This window comes from Podarcis muralis, chromosome 18, assembly GCF_964188315.1.
Source record: "Podarcis muralis chromosome 18, rPodMur119.hap1.1, whole genome shotgun sequence".
In the NCBI taxonomy this organism is placed as follows: Eukaryota; Metazoa; Chordata; class Lepidosauria; order Squamata; family Lacertidae; genus Podarcis; species Podarcis muralis.
Genome location: NC_135672.1, coordinates 9354529 through 9375728, shown reverse-complemented (window position 1 = coordinate 9375728; position 21200 = coordinate 9354529). Strand labels below are relative to the sequence as shown.

At 49.2% G+C, this 21200-nt stretch overlaps 1 protein-coding gene across 1 annotated transcript; it reads left to right on the top strand.

The window, feature by feature from the left end:
• The first annotated feature begins 295 nt into the window (after positions 1 to 295).
• LOC114588417 (proprotein convertase subtilisin/kexin type 4) lies at positions 296 to 21200 on the top strand. The gene is made up of 14 exons (XM_028713705.2): positions 296 to 622; positions 2856 to 2960; positions 3707 to 3802; positions 5086 to 5214; positions 7448 to 7524; positions 9153 to 9241; positions 10581 to 10753; positions 11739 to 11951; positions 13703 to 13803; positions 15359 to 15462; positions 16120 to 16237; positions 18046 to 18231; positions 18973 to 19217; positions 20593 to 21200. The coding sequence occupies exons 1-14, from the start codon at positions 446 to 448 to the stop codon at positions 21072 to 21074; spliced, it is 2295 nt and encodes a 764-aa protein (XP_028569538.2). The 5' UTR covers positions 296 to 445; the 3' UTR covers positions 21075 to 21200.

Below are 21200 nucleotides of genomic sequence, written 5' to 3'. Positions count from 1 at the left end.
GCCAGTAAATGCATTTATGTATAAACGCAATAAATACTGTACGTAGATAAAATCAATTAGACGATTGTGGGTGTGCTGTTTTAAGCACAGCTGCAGCGTTTACAAACGCAAACAAGCAACTTATTCACAAGAGGGCGAACGCCTTGCTTTAAGAAAATAAAAAAACTTCAACTCCCAGCAGAACTTGCGGCCATCCCTTTCCTTTCGCTTGGGAAACGAGCGCAAGGCCCCACGGGAGTCGTAGTTCCCGCGCCCTCCCGTTCCGGCTTCCCGTCGCCATGGCGACCGCGCCCCTCCGAACACGTGGAGCTCGACGAGCCCGCCCTTGGCCTCCTGGCGGCGGGCGTGGAGTGGAAATCGAGGCCCAGGCTTCGGCGGGGCGTGCTAGGCCGCACCCCGTTATAAAAGCCACCTGGCGGGGCAGGTCTTCCTTTCCCTGGAAGCCATGAAGCGGGTGGCGGCTGCGGGGCTGGTGCTCTGCCTCTTGCTCCTCTGGGGCCGGTTCCCCCGAGGGGCCGCGGGGCCGCGCGTCTACCTGAGCAGCTGGGCGGTGCGCGTCCCCGCGGGGGCCCAGGTGGCGCAGCGCCTGGCGCGCAGGCATGGGATGCTGTACCTGGGACAGGTGAGGGTGGCTTGCATCTACCTGGGCAAGGAGAGCAGCAGCCATCCTTCTCCCCAATGAAATAGGGTGGGGATAATAATAATAATAATAATAATAATAATAATAATAATAATAATAATTAATGTGTCCCCCACCCATCTGACTGCCCTTCCCCAGGGATGAGAAGGGATAGGAAAGAAGATGGGGCCAATTTCTTTCCCTGGAAGGAGTCAGGTTGAGTGTGGCCTCTGAGCATGCGCGGAGTGCATTCTGCACTGGAAGACTTGGTGCCAGTGGCGGGTGGCTGCCCGGTTGCCCCAGTATGGAGGTGTGATTGAGCCGGATTGATGGGATCGGGGCGACCCACGGGCAGTCCCAAGGCTCTGCCCTCTTAGCTCCTGGGATGCTGTACCTGGGACAGGTGAGGGTGGCTTGCATCTACCTGGGCAAGGAGAGCAGCAGCCATCCTTCTTCCCAATGAAATAGGGTGGGGGGAATAATAATAATAATAATAATAATAATAATAATAATAATAATAATAATAATTAATAATAATAATATAATGTGTCCCCCACCCATCTGACTGCCCTTCCCCAGGGATGAGAAGGGATAAGAAAGATGGGGCCAATTTCTTTCCCTGGAAGGATTCGGGTCGAGTGTGGCCTCTGAGCATGCGCGGAGTGCATTCTGCACTGGAAGACTTGGTGCCAGCGGCAGGTGGCTGCCCGGTTGCCCCAGTATGGAGGTTTGATTGAGCCAGGTTGATGGGATCGGGGCGACCCACGGGCAGTCCCAAGGCTCTGCCCTCTTAGCTCGGGTCGAAGGGACCTCTGAGCACGTGTGGAGTGCTTTTGCACCGAAAGACTTGGCGCACCCAACGCCCACCCGGAGCAGCGTCCAGGTTTTGCGAGCGGCCCGATAGGCTGCTCTTGGACATGGAGGTTTGATTGAGCCGGGTTGACATGATCGGGGCAAGCCACAAGCTCTGCCCTCCTAGCTTGGGTTGAACGGTGGCCTCTGAGCATATGTGGAGTGCCGAAAGACTTGACACACCCCGGACTGAGCCGTCTCAAAGCTCTGCACACCTAGGTCTGGTCCTTACAGATAGACTGCTTCTGAGTATGGGGTTTAAACTTATTTTTGGTGGCTGATGGCGCCCGGTTGCGGCATCTCAATGCATCTGTTCAGGGAAGTTTTTAATGTGTAACATCTTAGTGTGTTTTTGGTCTTTGTGGAAGCCGCCCAGAGTGGCTGGGGAAACCCAGCCAGGTGGGCGGGGTACAAATAATAAATTATTATTGTTGTTGCCGCTGTTGTGTCTTGCGGTAGTGTACTTGCCTTTAAGCGGCAGAAAAAACTATGCGTTCCTTTTTGTGTGTTTTGTTTTGTTTGTGGGCAAAGTGCCTCTGGACCTATGAGGAATGCCGTGATTGTAACAGCTAACAACTCTTCTGTGATAACACACACACACACACACACACACACACACACAGAATCAGAAGTGTAGCATTGGAAGGGACCCCAGAGCTCATCTAGTCCAACCCGCTTCAATGCAGGAATCTTAGCTGAAGCATCCAGGGCCCACCAGTGTGTAGATATTGCTGGACTCAGCCATGCGAGCAAAACGAAATAGGTCCATGGCCAAGGGAGCTTCCAATTGAAAATTCAACACAGGGTGGCGATTGAGCCGGATCTAGCCCCTGGGCCTTAGTCTGCCTACCCATGGGATAAAAAGGGTAAAAAGACCCCTGACCATTAGGTCCAGTCGTGGCCGACTCTGGGGTTGCGGCGCTCATCTTGCTTTACTGGCCGAGGGAGCCGGCGTCCAGCTTCCGGGTCATGTGGCCAGCAGGACTAAGCCGCTTCTGGCGAACCAGAGCAGCGCACGGAAACGCCATTTACCGTCCCGCCGGAGCGGTACCTATTTATCTCCTTGCACTTTGACGTGCTTTCGAACTGCTAGGTGGGCAGGAGCAGGGACCGAGCAACGGGAGCTCACTCCGTCATTGCGGGGATTCGAACCGCCGACCTTCTGATCGGCAAGTCCTAGGCTCTGTGGTTTAACCCACAGCGCCACCTGCGTCCCTATCCCTGGGATAGGTCTTCCTTTTTGCCACTGCCCTCCTTCTGTGTCTTAAAAATGTTCCCTTTCCTCCAAGCTGAAGTTTCCCCCTTGCCTTTTTCAGTCCTGATGGCCAAGGAGGAAGGGAAAGCTCACCCTAAGACTTCCTGATTCTTCCTTTTGTCCCGGCAGGTGATTGAGGGGGAGCCTTATTACCACCTGAAGCACAGAGGCATCGTACAGAGGTCACTGACTCGACACTGGGGCTGGCACATCCGTCTGAAGAGAGAGCCTCTGGTAAGCCGAGCGAATTGTGGAAGGGGGCTGCAGGAAGAGAGAGACTCAGCTCCCTTTTTGTTGTTGTTGTTTAGTCGTTTAGTCGTGTCCGACTCTTCGTGACCCCATGGACCAGAGCACGCCAGGCACCTCTGTCCTCCACTACCTCCCGCCGTTTGGTCAAACTCATGCTGGTAACCTCGAAAACACTGTCCCACCATCTCGTCCTCTGTCGTCCCCTTCTCCTTGTGCCCTCCATCTTTCCCAACATCAGGGCCTTTTCCAGGGAGTCTTCTCTTCCCATGAGGTGGCCAAAGTATTGGAGCCTCAGCTTCAGGATCTGTCCTTCCAGTGAGCACTCAGGGCTGATTTCCTTCAGAATGGATCAGTTTGATCTTCTTGCAGTCCGTGGGACTCTCAAGAGTCTCCTCCAGCACCAGAATTCAGAAGCACCCATTCTTCGGCGATCAGCCTTCTTTATGGTCCAGCTCTCACTTCCATACATCACTACGGGGAAAACCAGAGCTTGAACTAGACGGACCTTTGTCGGCAAGGTGATGTCTCTGCTTTTTAAGATGCTGTCTAGGTTTGTCACTGCTTTTCTCCCAAGAAGCAGGCGTCTTTTTATGTATACCCGGCAGTAAATTTCATATCAACTCTACACTGCATGCAATCTTGACAGGCAGCCCATAAGATCATACTGGCATCACTGGGGTGGCGAGCGTGGAGGGAAGCACTTTTTAAAACGCCCGTCATTTTGCCTGTAGGTCCCTTGGTTTGAACAGCAGGCGGTGAAGAGGCGAGCGAAGAGAGCCGGCACAGTCGTCCCGACTGATCCGTGGTTTTACAAGCAGTGGTACATAGTGAGTGTCATCAGATACGGTCTGGGGCGCTGGCAAAGATTCGGAGGAGGGTACGCAAGGAGCTCAGAGACGCTCAGGCAGGGGTAGGCAACCTAAGGCCCATGGGCCGGATGTGGCCCAATCGCCTTCTCAATCTGGCCCGTGGACGGTCCGGGAATCAGCGTGTTTTTACATGAGTAGAATGTGTGCTTTTATTTAAAAGGCATCTCTGGGTTATTTGTGGGGCATAGGAATTCGTTCATTCCCACCCCCAAAATATAGTCCGGCCCACCACATGGTCTGAGGGACAGCGGACCGGCCCACGGCTGAAAAAGGTGGCTGTCCCCTGGGCTCAGGGGTTGGCCCGAGAGGTTGCTGGGAGAAATGGGGCAAATGTTTTTAATATTGTTTCGATTTTATATATTGTGATCTTTTCTGGGAACCGCCCCAAGACCTCCGGGTATAGGGCAGAATATAAAATCAATAAATAAAATAAGAAATAAATAAGTAAAGGACTTGATTTAAATCATTTTCTTTTTACAGACAGACTCTTTCTTTGCAACCAGATGAAGGTTTCATTTTTGGAATAATAAATTTTCAGAGTGGTTTTTACTGTTATATCAGAAATGACTGATTTGGTTATACTGTTAGAAACACATAGACAGATAATTATGAAATTATTGTGATGTTTAATAAGTTAACTGTTTGGACAACTTTTCTGCTGTACTTTATTGGAAGGAGAAAAGCAACCATTTCCTTAATAACAATTTGAACAATTTATTTAACGAAAACAATGACATTATAGCCTATGTATCCATGTTGTTTAACCACATCAGTTAACAAACATGGATACATAGGCTATAACGTTATTGTTTCCGTTAAATAAATTGTTATTAAGGAAATGGTTTTTTCAATTGTTTAAACTGAAAAAAGAAACTTAGACTGAGTTTTAGCATACACGGAAAAACTTAAAACAAATCCTTATTTCCTGATGAACTTTGGACTACAATGTAACTTAATGTAATGTAACTTATATAATGTAACTTTCAGCCTTTGTACTATAATAACTTAAATAGAAAACTATCATTGGAAAGATTCCCTCCCAAGCATTTTATTTTAAAGATCTGATTTAAATTTAAAAAATCTGATTTAAATAAAGAAAATTCGATTAAAAAAAATCTGAATTTTTTTTAATCATTGATTTTTATCCACCTTGCTCCTTTGAAAAGGTGGGTTGAGAGAGCAAAACAGAACAGCAAAGCTGACCTCATTTTCCTGCCGTCTTTTGTGCTCTTCCATTTCAGAACAGCGATGTGTCTCCAGACCTCAACGTCCTCTCAGCCTGGAGCCAGGGCTATACGGGCTCAGGTGTGGTGGTGAGCATCTTGGATGACGGTATTGAGAAAGACCACCCCGACCTCATAGCAAACTATGTAGGTAGAATCGGGGTCTCTTGTTTAGGGAGGGGGAGAAACACAGTTCAGCTCATATTTTATTTCACGTTTTCTGAAATGATAAACGAACTGAAACAAACTTATTGCAGAAGTATAAATGCGATTTACGAGAAGCAGCAGGCTAGTTTAATAAATAATAGTGTCAAGACAGAATGCTTTCCAGTGGAGAAGGGCACCAGACAACGATGTCCTCTCTCACCTTTACTTTTTATATTGACGTTAGAAATATTGTTGTCGGAAATAAGGAAAGAGAAAGAGACCATATATAAGATCAGGGCCTATGCGGATAATATTTTGTTAACAACAGAAGAACCAGAAGCAAGTATCGCTAGAGCAATAAAGATAATATATGATTTCGGCGAGGTGTCTGGCTTTAGAATGAATATGGAGAAGACAAAACTTATGGTAAAAAATATACAAGAACAAGAACAAGAACAAAAAGAACTTCAGGAAAAGGTTGGCTTACAGATGGTGAAGAAAGTAAAATATTTGGGTATAGATCTAACTATGAAGAATATCAATCTGTACAAAAATAATTATGAGAAAGTTTGGAAAGGAATAAAGAAAGATTTTGAAAGCTGGAGTAGATTAAAGTTACCATTATGGGGAACAGTCTCCATAATTAAAATGAATGTCCTGCCGAAAATGCTATATTTGTTCCAAAAGATACCAATTATAAATAAAGAGAATTGCTTTGAGGAATGGAGGAAAGATATAACGAGATTTGTATGGCAAGGAGAAAAACCGCAGATAAAATATAAATTATTGACAGAAAGAAAGGAAACAGGAGGATTATCATTGCCAAATTTAAAATTATATTATGTTTAATTTGGGTAAGAGATTGGATTAGATTGGAAAAACTAATATATTGAAACAAACAGCCTTTCTTCTTCATGTGCCTATTCGATGAGAGGTCCGGAGGGTGGCAACACAAGAACAGGGCCATTTCTGCGGTGGCTCCCCGTTTGCCTCCCAGTACACTGTACGTTTCCGAGCACAATTCAAAGTGTTGGTGCTGACCTTTAAACCCCTCAATGGCCTCGGCCCAGTAGGCCTAAAGGAGCGTCTCCACCGCCATTGTTCTGCCCGGACACTGAGGTCCAGCGCCAAGGTCTTCTGGCGGTTCCCTCCCAGCGAGAAGCCAGGTTGCAGGGAACCAGACAGAGGCCCTTCTCGGTGGTGGCGCCCACCCTGTGGAACACCCTCCCACCAGATGTCAAAGAGGAAAACAACTACCACACCTTTAGAAGACATCTGAAGCTTTTAATGTTTAATAGACTATTGTATTTTAATATTCTGTCGGAAGCTGCCCAGAGATATAAATATTATTATTATTATTATTATTATTATTGAATGCTCTCCCCAGGGAGACTCTCCTGGCACCTTCATTATATATACCTTTATAAACCGTATCCAACGTATACGCCAAGTGGAAACGTTGTTCTGCAACCACGTTTGGGGCTGATTAACACCCTTTTAAATGTGTTTGTGGGGTTTTTTTGTTCTTGTTTTTACCGTGCGCTTTCTGTTTTTATATTGCATTTTTACGTTGTGAACGTCCCCGAGGACTGCGAACGAAGGGTAGGATACAAATTTAACAAAATCCTTTGACATTCACACTTGCTGCTGTAGCAGCATTCATAAGTAAATTTATACCCCAATCTGTCCCTATAATTCCCAAAAGAAATCTTCTGACTTTTTTTGAACATCCTTTTCAATTCATCGTATATCATTTCCCATTCAGCTTTAACCTTACTACAAGGCCACCACATGTGATAAAAAGAACCTTCTTTCTTTTTACATTTCCAACATTTGTTCTACAGTGGTACCTCGGGTTAAGTACTTAATTTGTTCTGGAGCAAACACTTTAGCTAATGGGGCCTCCTGCTGCTGCTGTGCCACCAGAGCACAATTTCTGTTCTCATCCTGAAGCAAAGTTCTTAACCTGAAGCACTATTTCTGGGTTAGTGGAGTCTGTAACCTGCAGCGTATGTAACCCGAGGTACCACTACTGTATTTAGATTTATACATTTTTGCCAATTTACTCGGTGTTAGATACCAATGATATATCATTTTCATATAATTTTCTCTTAAACCACAACATGCTGTAAATTTTATATCCATATTCCACTCTCACCGGACTGCTATTAACTTATTTTTTTTCTTGTTTCTTGGGAACTGGAGCTTCATAGATCTTGGCTTTTTCTTTTAGGACCCCGAGGCCAGTTACGACTTCAATGACGACGACCCTGACCCGCAGCCTCGATACAATGCATGGGATGAGAATCGGTGAGTTTATTCTTCTGCCAGAGTCTTGCGGCAGGGAGTCAGATCTGTTCTGGCAAGCGCGATCCATCTTGGAGTGGCCACAACCGGACTGAGGAACACAGAGGAATTATTTGACAAACATTCTTCCTAAATTCAGTACAGTGGTACTTTGGTTCTCAAACTTCATCCGTTCCGGAAGTCCGTTCCAAAACCAAAGTGTTCCAAAACCAAGGCACACTTTCCCATAGAAAGTAATGCAAAACGGATTAATCGGTTCCAGATTTTTAAAAACAACCCCCAAAACAGCAATTTAGCATGAATTTTACTATCTGACGAGAAAATGAAAAGCAATAAAATGAAAGCAATAATCAATGTAATGTACTGTAAAATAAGACAGTATTGTAGATGATAAAAATTAAAATTATTACTGTTTTCTTACCTGCACTGATGATCGTCATTGTTTGGATGAGGGGCTTTTATCCATTTCTGCAGTCACACAATCAATCCATCAGTAGCTGAGCTGGTTTCCACACGGTCACAAAAACAAATGAACCGAAAAAACCTCAGAAACAAAAAATGCAAAATAAATATAAAAAACAAAAGCGCCAAATTTCTGGAAGTCCGTTTGACTTCTGAAATGTTCGAAAACTGAGGCACGGCTTCTGATTGGCGCAGGCGCCCCGGGAACAATAGCCAACAGCCGCATTGGACGTTTGGCTTCCCAAAAATGTTCGAAAACCGGAACACTTCCGGGTTTGCGGCATTTGGGAACCAAGGCATTTGAGAACCAAGGTACCACTGTACTCTACATTTCCCCATCAATTTGCAATTTATTAATTTTTTTTAAAAAAGTCACCATGAAAATTCACCAGCGTTTTAGTGTGAATTTCCCTAAATGTACATGTTTGCATGCCATTTCGCCTCCTGCCCATGAGTTTTCCGCAGCTATTTCCCTTAAAATTATGCACAATATTTCCAGGCGCAGCTCCTAATAGGTGCGTATTTCTGATCCATCCGTTGGCTGGAGAAACATACTGCAGAACTCTTGTTGTTGTTGAGTCGTTTAGTCGTGTCCGCCTCTTCGTGACCCCCTGGACCAGAGCACGCCAGGCCCTCCTGTCTTCCACTGCCTCCCGCAGTTTGGTCAAACTCATGTTTGTAGCTTCGAGAACACTGTCCCACCATCTCGTCCTCTGTCGCCCCCTTCTCCTTGTGCCCTCCATCTTTCCCAACATCAGGGTCTTTTCCAGGGAGTCTTCTCTTCTCATGAGGTGGCCAAAGTCTTGGAGCCTCAGCTTCAGGATCTGTCCTTCCAGTGAGCACTCAGGGCTGATTTCCTTCAGGATGGAGAGGTTTGATCTTCTTGCAGTCCATGGGACTCTCAAGAGTCTCCTCCAGCACCAGAATTCAAAAGTATCCATTCTTCGGCGACCAGCCTTCTTTATGGTCCAGCTTTCACTTCCATACATCACTACTGGGAAAACCAGAGCTTTTACTATACTGCAGAACTCAGAGAAGCACAAATTTTAAAACGCAGCAGCGTTTAGGTTCGCGAGTTGCTTTGTTTTTTGGTAGGTTCGCCTTTAAACGTGGAACAGAACTGGACTGCTCCCTTGTCCTTAACTGCTGTTTGCGTCTTTTAATCGCAGGCACGGGACTCGCTGCGCTGGGGAGGTCGCCGCCACTGCTGACAACGACGTTTGCGGAGCCGGCATCGCTTACCGGGCAAAGATCGGGGGCGAGTGAGCCCTTGTTTTGGGGAAAGGGAGGGGGTTTCGGGTGAATTGCAAGAGGATGACTGTGGAGGAAACAGCCCAGGTTCCCTTCCCAGGAGGAAGCTACAAGAAAGGAGCCAAAAGATTCCAGATTATACGACTGGCATTTTTGGCTGCATGTACCCCATACCTTTAAAGTACACCCAAAACCCACACACCTCCAAGAATCCTCTCTGAGCTACAGTTCCCAGCATTCTTAAACTACAGTTTAGAGGTCACCGGGCCCTAAGGAAGTCAGACTATCCTCCACCAGGGCCAGGGCCTTTTCAGTGATGGCTCAGACCTGGTGGAATGCTCTGTCCTATGAGACCAAGGCCCTGCAGGATTTAACCGCCTTCCGCCAGGCCTGTAAGACAGAGCTATTCCGCGTGGCCTTTAATTTGAATCCAGCCTGACCTTTTATTTCCCTTCTCTCCCCTCTCCCTCCCCTTTAATGAAGATCACCCGCTCTGAGACCCCACAGCTAATTTTCCCCTGGTCTCCTCGCTGGCCCAAGTAGGACCAATTCAGCCAGCTAGCCCTGGGGATTATCTAATGGATTTTTGAATGTTATGGTTATTCGTGTTTTTATACTGTATTTTATGCTGCTTTTATAATTGTTTTAAATTTGTTGTTAGCCGCCCTGAATTGATAATTGATTTATAGATATCAGCAACTTGGTATTCATGTACCTCCTTGTATACACAGCCATGAATTTTTGGGGGGAAATATTTCTGTTTAATTTGTCTGTTGTGGCTTCAGGTTTAAGATATATTTTGTAAGATATTAAGCTGTATGGAAAATAACTAAACATATAGGTATAAATATAATAATAATAATAATAATAATAATAATAATAATAATAATAATAATAATAATAATAATTTATTATTTATACCCCGCCCATCTGGCTGAGTTTCCCCAGCCACTCTGGGCGGCTCCCAATCAGTGTTAAAAACGGTACAGCGTTACATATTTAAACCTCCCTGAACAGGGCTGCCTTAAGATGTCTTCTGAATGTCAGGTAATTATCTCTTTGACATCTGATGGGAGGGCGTTCCACAGGGCGGGCGCCACTACCGAGAAGGCCCTCTGTCTGGTTCCCTGTAACCTCACTTCTCGCAGCGAGGGAACCGCCAGAAGGCCCTCGGCACTGGACCTCAGTGTCTGGGCTGAACGATGGGAGTGGAGACGCTCCTTCAGGTATACTGGACCGAGGCCGTTTAGGGCTTTAAAGGTCAGCACCAACACTTTGAAAATAATGGAGACTGCGGCCTGGGAAAACCGACAGAGCATCTCACCCTTTTTTCCCCTTCCTCTCAGGGGTGAGGATGCTTGATGGCACCGTGACGGATATTGTCGAAGCTCAGTCCTTGAGTTTCCACCCTCAGCACATTGATATCTACAGTGCTAGCTGGGGCCCGGAGGATGATGGGAAAACAGTGGACGGCCCCGGCATTCTGGCCACGGAAGCCTTCCGCAAGGGCATAATTAATGTAAGATTTCGCACCCGCCAAAACGGTCCCTGGCAAATTGTTTCCAGCGTTCGGAATGGGCTGATGTATAGTTTCTTGGGCTTCCTGATCAGAAGGTCGGCGGTTCGAATCCCCGCGATGACGGGGTGAGCTCCCGTTGCTCGGTCCCAGCTCCTGCCAACGTAGCAATTCGAAAGCACGCCAGCGCAAGTAGATAAATAGGTACCGCTCCGGCAGGAAGGTAAACGGCGTTTCCATGCGCTCTGGTTTCAGTCATGGTGTCCCGTTGTGCCAGAAGTGGTTTAGTCTTGCTGGCCACATGACCCGGAAAGCTGTCTGTGGACAAATACCAGCTCTCTCGGCCTGAAAGCGAGATGAGCACCACAACCCCATAGTTCCTTTTGACTGGACTTAACCGTCCGGGGTCCTTTATCTTTTAAAGGTAAAGGGACCCCTGACCATTAGGTCCAGTCGTGGCCGACTCTGGGGTTGCGACGCTCATCTCGCTTTACTGGCCGAGGGAGCCGGTGTACAGCTTCCGGGTCATGTGGCCAGCATGACGTAAGCCGCTTCTGGCGAACCAGAGCAGCGCACAGAAACGCCGTTTACCTTCCCGCCGGAGCGATACCTATTTATCTACTTGCACTTTGACATGCTTTCGAACTGCTAGGTTGGCAGGAGCAGGGACCGAGCAACGGGAGCTCACTCCGTCACGGGGATTCGAACCGCTGACCTTCGGATCGGCAAGTCCTAGGCTCTGTGGTTTAACCCACCCACAAATGCATCTTTCTTGATGGTAACATTTCCTTACCTCCCACCAGTGCTCGATGGAAGGAGGATTCAGCTTGTGCCCCTACCGCCCCCCTAGAATCCTGAAACACCCACTAGTGGGCAATAGGAATAACCCTTGATCTATGCATATCTACATACAGGAAATGGAACCATCAGAATGATGCATCTTTATGGAATTATATCCCCGCAACAGATCTCCCCCTTCTGTTTTCAGGGCCGCCAGGGGCTGGGCTCCCTCTTCGTCTGGGCCTCAGGGAACGGCGGCCTCCGCGGCGACAACTGCAACTGCGACGGCTACACCAACAGCATCTACACCTTGTCGGTGGGCAGCACGACCGAGAGGGGCAGGGTGCCGTGGTACAACGAGGCCTGCGCCTCGACCCTCACCACCACTTACAGCAGCGGGGCGAAAGGCGAAAAGCAGATTGTGAGGGTGCCTTTTTGCTCGCGGTTCTCTTGGCAAAGACGGGGGGCAGTCGGAGGGCAGGCAGGGCATTCAGCCAATCTCACACACGCGCCGTTTGGTAAAAAGGCTGTTTTTAGAATACATACACCTTCTTCTTTGGCGACCCCTCGTAGCCGAGTAAGATTGTCTTCCATAAACACGGTTTTCACAATGAGTCTGTAAGCGACTGTGGGGGCCAATTCTGGATCCCCACGTCCTTCCACAGTGGGGACATTGGTTTCCGGGCAGGAGTTAATCCTGGTGAGGGTTTGCCAAGCGTGCCTTCCTCTTAGCGCGTTTCTCCCTTGCGTCCTGAGTTCGAGTGTCTTCCAAGCCCACGACACCTTTGGCAAAGGCTGTTCTCCAACTGGATGAACTCGCGAGCAGGATGCGGGCCATGAGCAGCAGAGAGAATTAGAGATTGCTGTATGTTAGGATAGGAAAGGAGGAAAATAAGGTCTACAGCAGAGAGCGGAAAAGAAAAAGATCACAGAAAATGGGGGGAGGGAAGTCAATAATATAAAAGAAACACATATTGGAACTTTGTGTGCAATTTGTGGAAATTTAATTTTATATACACATACACACACACACACACACACACTATATTAAACAACAACAACAACAAAACAACAACAGTAATAAAGACTTGAGAAATGGCCCAACCCCTTAGCCAAAGACCACTGTTAGAGGATTTATATATATGAGACCTTTGTTGTTGTTTAGTCGTTTAGTTGTGTCTGACTCTTCGTGACCCCCTGGACCAGAGCACGCCAGGCCCTCCTGTCTTCCACTGCCTCCCGCAGTTTGGGCAAACTCATTCTGGTAGCTTCGAGAACACTGTCCTACCATCTTGTCCTCTGTCGTCCCCTTCTCCTTGTGCCCTCCATCTTTCCCAGCATCAGGGTCTTTTCCAGGGAGTCTTCTCTTCTCATGAGGTGGCCAAAGTATTGGAGCCTCAGCTTCAGGATCTGTCCTTCCAGTGAGCACTCAGGGCTGATTTCCTTAAGAATGGAGAGGTTGGATCTTCTTGCAGTCCATGGGACTCTCAAGAGTCTCCTCCAGCACCAGAATTCAAAAGCATCAATTCTTTGGCGATCAGCCTTCTTGATCTCACTTCCATACATCACTACTGGGAAAACCAGAGCTTGAACTATACGGACCTTTGTTGGCAAGGTGATTGCTTTTTAAGATGCTGTCTATGAGACCTTAGAATTCCTATAACACCACCCGAAAGCATTATGCAAGCGTCACAGAAAAAGGCGGTTTGCAACAGAAATGTGAGAGAGTGTGGCTTTTGTCTCCTGTTTTGTCGAGATACCTGATAATGTTTGCCGATTGCCTTAACCTGGCCAGCCTGGGCCGTTACATTGAGGTGGCAAATACCTTAGTTCTCAAACCCAGTTCTCTGGCCTCCCCTATTCACACACAAAACATGCCCTTTTGATTGGATTTGAAGCCTTTGGGAATGAAAAGAACGATTGGGAGAGGTTTCCCCCAAGATATTTCCTTCTGCAGAGGAAATATGGGGGGGGGGGTGTCATTAAGAATGATAGAATTGCAGGATAGCTCCCCTGTACTATTTCAGACGTGTGGTCTATGTACCTTGCCCATAAACATTCATTTTATTGACGGCAACTTAGAACTCTTATGATAATGGGAGAATACAGGAGGCTGGCTGAGGAATCTGTGCAACCATATTTTATTTTTGGTGACTCTCTTTCCCCTCGCAGGTGACCACAGACCTGCGCCACACCTGCACCAGCGGCCACACAGGAACGTCTGCTTCCGCCCCTCTTGCGGCCGGCATGATTTCGCTCGCTTTGGAAGCCAAGTAAGAAGGGAGGAGTGTTGGTTAGCCTCTTTGGGGTCCAAGGGCCCCACTGCAAGTCTTCCGGAGGGGCTGGGGTACAAATCTGACTTCTCAGCTCAGTTGATTTGATCTCTTTCAAATGGGAACCAGTGAAGGCGGTGAAGGTCCTGTGTGAGTGTCTAGAGATGGAGGATGGATGGCGGCTAATGGATTGAGGTTGAATCCTGACAAGACAGAAGGACTGTTTTTGGGGGACAGGAGGCGGGTGGGTGTGGAGGACTCCCTGGTCCTGAATGGGGTAACTGTGCCCCTGAAGGACCAGGTGCGCAGCCTGGGAGTCATTCTGGACTCACAGCGGTCCATGGAGGCGCAGGTCAATTCTGTGTCCAGGGCAGCTGTCTACCAGCTCCATCTGGTACGCAGGATGAGACCCTCCCTGCCCGCAGACTGTCTCGCCAGAGTGGTGCATGCTCTGGTTATATCTCGCTTGGACTACTGCAATGTGCTTTATGTGGGGCTACCTTTGAAGGTGACCCAGAAACTACAACTAATCCAGAATGCAGCAGCTAGACTGGTGATTGGGAGCGGCGCCAAGACCACATAACACCGGTCTTGAAAGACCTACACTGGCTCCCAGTATGTTTCTGAGCACAATTCAAAGTGTTGGTGCTGACCTTGAAACGGCCTCGAACCAGTATACCTGAAAGAGCGTCTCCACCTCCATCGTTCTGCCCGGACACTGAGGTCCAGCGCCGAGGGCCTTCTGGTGGTTCCCTCATTGCGAGAAGCAAAGCTACAGGGAACCAGGCAGAGGGCCTTCTCGGTGGTGGCGCCCGCCCTGTGGAACGCCCTCCCATCAGATGTCAAAGAGAAAAATAACAACCAAACTTTTAGAAGACATCTGAAGGCAGCCCAGTTTAGGGAAGCTTTTAATGTTTAATAGGTTATTGTATTTTAGTGTTTTGTTGGAAGCCACCCAGAGTGGCTGGGGAAACCCAGCCAGATGGGCAGGGTATAAATAAATTATTATTATTATTATTATTATTATTATTATTATTATTATTATTATTATTATTGATTAGAGCCTGGTGCTGATAACCTGGCAAAGTCAGGGGCTTGATCGCCATACAAGCTACCTGCATATTAAAGGTAAAGGTAAAGGTAAAGGTACCCCTGCCCGTACGGGCCAGTCTTGGCAGACTCTAGGGTTGTGCGCTCATCTCACTCTATAGGCCGGGAGCCAGCGCTGTCCAGAGACACTTCCGGGTCACGTGGCCAGCGTGACAAGCTGCATCTGGCGAGCCAGCGCAGCACACGGAAACGCCGTTTACCTTCCCGCTAGTAAGCGGTCCCTATTTATCTACTTGCACGTTGATGTGCTTTCGAACTGCTAGGTTGGCAGGCGCTGGGACCGAGCGACGGGAGCGCACCCCGCCGCGGGGATTCGAACCGCCGACCTGACGATCGGCAAGCCCTAGGCGCTGAGGCTTTAACCCACAGCGCCACCCGCGTCCCTTACCTGCATATTCCTGCATTGCAACTCTTATGATTCTCACTCCCTTCTCCATCTTTGTAGCCCAGCCCTGACATGGCGTGACATGCAGCACATCGTCGTGAGGGCTTCCAGGCCAGCCCACCTCCAGGCAGACGACTGGGCTGTGAATGGCGTAGGGCGCAAAGGTAAGGCTGGGGAGAGCTGGCATCAAGGCAACATCTGGAAGGCTGCCACATCTGGAGTGCTGCAGGTTCCCCCCCCTCTGTCTTTGTTGTTGTTTAGTCGTTTAGTCGCCTCTTCGTGACCCCCTGGACCAGAGCACGCCAGGCACTCCTGTCTTCCTCTGCTTCCCGCAGTTTGGTCAGACTCATGCTGGTAGCTTCGAGAACACTGTCCAACCATCTCATCCTCTGTCGTCCCCTTCTCCTTGTGCCCTCCATCTTTCCCAACATCAGGGTCTTTTCCAGGGAGTCTTCTCTTCGCATGAGGTGGCCAAAGTCTTGGAGCCTCAGCTTCAGGATCTGTCCTTCCAGTGAGCACTCAGGGCTGATTTCCTTCAGAATGGAGAGATTTGATCTTCTTGCAGTCCATGGGACTCTCAAGAGTCTCCTCCAGCACCAGAATTCAAAAGCATCCATTCTCCGGCGATCAGCCTTCTTTGTGGTCCAGCAGCATTTCCCAAACTTAGGTCTCCAGCTGTTTGGGGACCACAGCTCCCATCCTCCCTAGCTATCAGGACCAGTGGTTAGGGGCGATGGGATTTGTAGTCCAAGTTTGGGGAAGCGCTGCTCTAATTCCTCCGAGGGAGCAGGATCTCACCATTGTTTCTCTCCTCCTTTCAGTGAGTCACTATTACGGATACGGGCTCTTAGACGCCGGACGCCTGGTGGATCTGGCCAAGAGGTGGAATGCGACGGGGCCCCAGAGGAAATGCTCCATCAGAATCGTCTACAAGCCATTGTAAGGGACAGACTCTCAACAGGCAGAGGGCCTTCTCGGTGGTGGCGCCCGCCCTGTGGAATGCCCTCCCATTAGAGGAAATAAACAGCTATCTGACTTTTAGAAGGCATCTGAAGGCAGCCCTGTTTAGGGCAGTTCCCTCCCTGCGAGAAGTGAGGTTACAGGGAACCAGGCAGAGGGCCTTCTCGGTGGTGGCACCTGCCCTGTGTAACACCCTCCCTTAAGATGTCAAGGAAATAAACAAAGATCTGACTTTTAGAAGACATTTGCTTGGTTCCCTGTAACCTCACTTCTCGCAGGGAGGGGACCGCCAGAAGGCCCTTCGGAGCTGGACCTCAGTGTCCGGGCTGGACGATGGGGGTGGAGACGCTCCTTCAGGTATACTGGGCTGTTTAGGGCTTTCAAGGTCAACACCAACACTTTGAATTGTGCTCGGAAACATCCTGGGAGCCAATGTAGGTCTTTCAGGACAGGTGTTATATGATTGATGGCAGGCAGAGGGCCTTCTCGGTAGTGGCGCCCTCCCATCAGATGTCAAGGAAAGAAACAACTATCTGACTTTTAGAAGACATCTGAAGGCAGCCTTGTTTAGGGAAGCTTTTAATGTTTGATGTTTTACTGTGTTTTTAATATTCTGTTGGGAGCCGCCCAGAGTGGCTGGGGAGACCCAGCCAGATGGGCGGGGTATAAATAATAAATTATTATTATTATTATTATTATTATTATTATTATTATTATTATTATCATTATTATTATTATTACAGTCATACATCGGGTTACAAACGCTTCAGGTTGTGCGTTTTCGGGTTGCGCACCACTCTGAACCCAGAAGTCCTGGGACGGGTTACTTCCGGGCTTCATTGCTCACACATGCGCAGAAGCGCTAAATCGCGCTTTGCGCATGCGTGCCGAACTGTGACCCGCGTGTGCGCAGACACGGAGCTGCAGGTTGGAATGCTGCGGGTTGCGAACATGCCTCCTGCACGGATCACGTTTGCAACCTGAGCATCCACTATATTATTATTATTATTATTATTATTATTATTATTATTATTATTATTATTATTATATACCCTCCAAGCAGCTTGGCAACTAATGTGCTAGCTAAAAAAGGCACTTTCTGGGTCATGTGGCCAGCAGGACTAAGCCGCTTCTGGTGAACCAGAGCAGCGCACGGAAACGCCGTTTACCTTCCCGCCGGAGTGGTACCTATTTATCTACTTGCACTTGGTGTGCTTTCGAACTGCTAGGTTGGCAGGAGCCGGGACCGAGTAACGGGAGCTCACCCCGTTGCGGGGATTCGAACCGCCGACCTTCTGATCGGCAAGCCCAAGAGGCTCTGTGGTTTAGACCACAGCGCCACCCGCGTCCCTTTGATATCTTTTAGACATTGACAAATTAGACTGTTTGCTTTGGAAAAGCCGAAATCCAAAGGTAAAAGGTAAAGGGACCCCTGACTGTTAAGTCCAGTTGTGACCGACTCTGGGGTTGCGGCGCTCATCTCGCTTTCTTGGCCGAGGGAGCCGGCGTACAGCTTCCGGGTCATGTGGCCAGCATGACTAAGCCGCTTCTGGCGAACCAGAGCAGCGCACGGAAACGCCGTTTACCTTCCCGCCACAGCGGTACCTATTTATCTACTTGCACTTTGATGTGCTTTCGAACTGCTAGGTTGGCAGGAGCAGGGACCGAGCAACGGGAGCTCACCCCGTCGCGGGATAGCTCCTCTTGAAAGGGCCTGAGCATGTTTGAACCCTACTGCAAATAACTCCGCCTCTTCTTCCTCTCCCTCCCCTCTGGCTTTCTCGCAGGCTGATTGGTTCAAGGCTGTCCATCGCTAAAAACGTCACCTCCTCCTCCTGCCAGAGGAAGGACCAGAGCATCCGTTCCCTGGAGCACGTCCAGGTCCAGCTCTCCCTCCGCTACAGCCGCCGAGGAGATTTAGCCATCTCTCTGACCAGCCCCATGGGGACCAAATCCACTCTGGTGGCTGTCAGGTAAGGCCCAACCCGAAGTCCATATCGTGATGTTGGCTTCACTGTTTCTGACCGGCCCTAATTTCGCGAATCATGATGGGCTGTACAGTGGTACCTCGGGTTAAGTACTTAATTCGTTCCGGAGGTCCGTTCTTAACCTGAAACTGTTCTTAACCGGAAGCACCACTTTAGCTAATGGGGCCTCCTGCTGCCGCCGCGCCGCCAAAGCATGATTTTTGTTCTTATCCTGAAGCAAACTTCTTAACCTGAAGCACAATTTCTGGGTTAGCGGAGTCTGTAACCTGAAGCATATGTAACCTGAAGCGTATGTAACCCGAGGCACCACTGTATTTTGCCCTGAAACCAGTTTCAAGCCTGTGTTGTGATATTAATCATTATAAATTTCCCCCAGATAAATAAAAGATAGTCAAGCATTTCCCAATACAGTGGTACCTTGTTTTAAGAACAGCTTAGTTTATGAACAACTTGGATTAACAATAATACCTTTATTGTCATTGTACAACCTGTGTAACGGTGTTTCCGTTACCCTGGTTTGCCAGAAGCGGCTTAGTCCTGCTGGCCACATGACCCGGAAGCTGTACGCCGGCTCCCTCGGCCAATAAAGTGAATATTATCACCCTTGTTTTAGACGCTATGTAATTCTGTGGATGCAGCCGAGAAGAGCGTTAGATTTTTTTGCTGCCGCATCACACCGTCGGCTCATGTTAAGCTCGTGCACGATTTCTCTATTTTGCCCGCCAGGCCTCACGACACCAGCCGCGAGGGGTACAGGGACTGGTCTTTCATGTCCACACACTATTGGGACGAAAATCCGCGGGGCGTCTGGTCCCTTCTGCTGGAGAACAAAGGCGACGCATACAACACGGGGTCCCTCGACAGCTTTGTGTTAAAACTGTACGGCACAGAGGAAGATATGAGGGCGAGACCGGCCGCAGCCTCGATGGTGGGCAGCTGTGCTATGCGAAGCGCTGACGGGGAATGCCTGGGTAAGTTGCGTCCATCCCTCCTTACCCCGGCGGGTGGGCCGCGGAGCCTGCGGAACTCCTTGCCACTGGATCCCAGTAACAAAATAAAGAGACTGTTGGAAAATGGGGGCAGGGGGCTCTTTTGGTTTGGCGGGAGGGACCATTAATCTCCCCCACCCCTTTAAAGAGCACACGGAGCGTGTGTGCGGCTCTTGGGGGCTTTTCCCCGAGTAGGGAGAAGGGCAGCTCTTTAAATCGAGCGCTGAGCAGAGCCTCCCGCCTGCATTCGCTCCATAAGACACACACACACATTTCCCCTTACTTTTTAGGAGGGGAAAAGTGCGTCTTATAGAGCGAAAAATACGGTACATCAAATTTGCCACCAGAGTTCTGGGTTTGGAACAAATGTGCGATGAATAATACAGTAAAATGCAAGCCGCGAAAGCCCCGCTGCTTTTCACGCCGTTGTCTCTCGAGATGGGCGGATGCCATCAATTCTCGGAATAATAATAATAATAATAATAATAATTTATTTATACCCTGCCCATCTGGCTGGGTTTCCCCAGCCACTCTGGGCGGCTTCCAACAAAACACTAAAATACAATAACCTATTAAACATTAAAAGCTTCCCTAAACAGGGCTGCCTTCAGATGTCTTCTAAAAGTTTGGTAGTTGTTGTTCTCTTTGACATCTGGTGGGAGGGCGTTCCACAGGGCGGGCGCCACTACCGAGAAGGCCCTCTGCCTGGTTCCCTGTAACTTGGCTTCTCGCAGGGAGGGAACTGCCAGAAGGCCCTCGGTGCTGGACCTCTGTGTCTGGGGAGAACGATGGGGGTGGAGACGCTCCTTCAGATATACTGGACCGAGGCCGTTTAGGGCTTTAAAGGTCAGCACCAACACTTTGAATTGTGCTCAGAAACGTACTGGGAGCCAGAGTAGGTCTTTCAAGATCGGTGTTATGTGGCCTCGGCAGCCGCTCCCAGTCCCCAGTCTAGCTGCCGCATTCTGGATTAGTTGTAGTTTCCTAGTCACCTTCAAAGGTAGCCCTACATAGAGCGCATTGCAGTAGTCTGACTTCCAAAACATTCAGAAACCAAGGCGTGGCTTCCGATTAGCTGCAGGAAGCTCCTGCAGCCAATCTGAAGCCGTGTCGGAAGATTCGGGTTCCAAATAACGTTCGCAAACCGGAACACTCGCTTCTGGGTTTGCGGCGTTTGGGAGCCGAGACGTTCGACTCGCAAGGCATCCAGCTTCCGAGGTACGACTCTGTTTTTACATGGTAGGGGGAATGAGTTCATGGAACCCTGCGGCCGTTCCAACAAAATTTGAGAACCGTTGCTCCCCGCCTCCCCTCCCGTGTCTCTCCTGTGTCGCTCACCCTCTCTTTCTCTTCTCAGAATGCCACGGCCCCTTCTACGTCCTCCAGCGCCGATGCGTCTCCTACTGCCCCCCCAGATATTACGCCCTCTCCCGGCCCTCGCTGGCTCCCGACGGGACGCCCCGCAGCGCCCGGTCCTGCGCCGCTTGCCACCCGTCCTGCTACACCTGTCTTGGAGGCACGGAAAACAACTGCACCGCCTGCCCGCCTTTCAGTAGCTTCCAAGAAGCCGACCACCGCTGTCTCCAGCACCCGTACTACACGTCCCGGGGAGGCGAGGTCGCCCAGGGGCACAGGAACCTTCCGCTCCTGCTTGCGGTGGCCCTGATGTTTGTGGGGCCCGTCGTCTTCTCCCTCCTCTATGGGGCTTACCGCCTGGCTTCCCGAAAGGGCAAGGGGCAGAAGGGGGCAGGGGCCCTGGCCGAATCCGGGTCGGAACCGCTGTGCCTGAACCAGACAGAGGAATGTTTAAAGGAGCCGCTGCGGAAGCCTTTCCCGTGAAAACGAAAGCTGGAGGACTCGAACCCGGCTCTGCATTGATGCCTTGTTTTGTTTTTTTACTCTCACCTCCCCAAAAAACACACCAAACCCTGTTTTTTCTTGAATACAATACAATCTCAGCCTGTG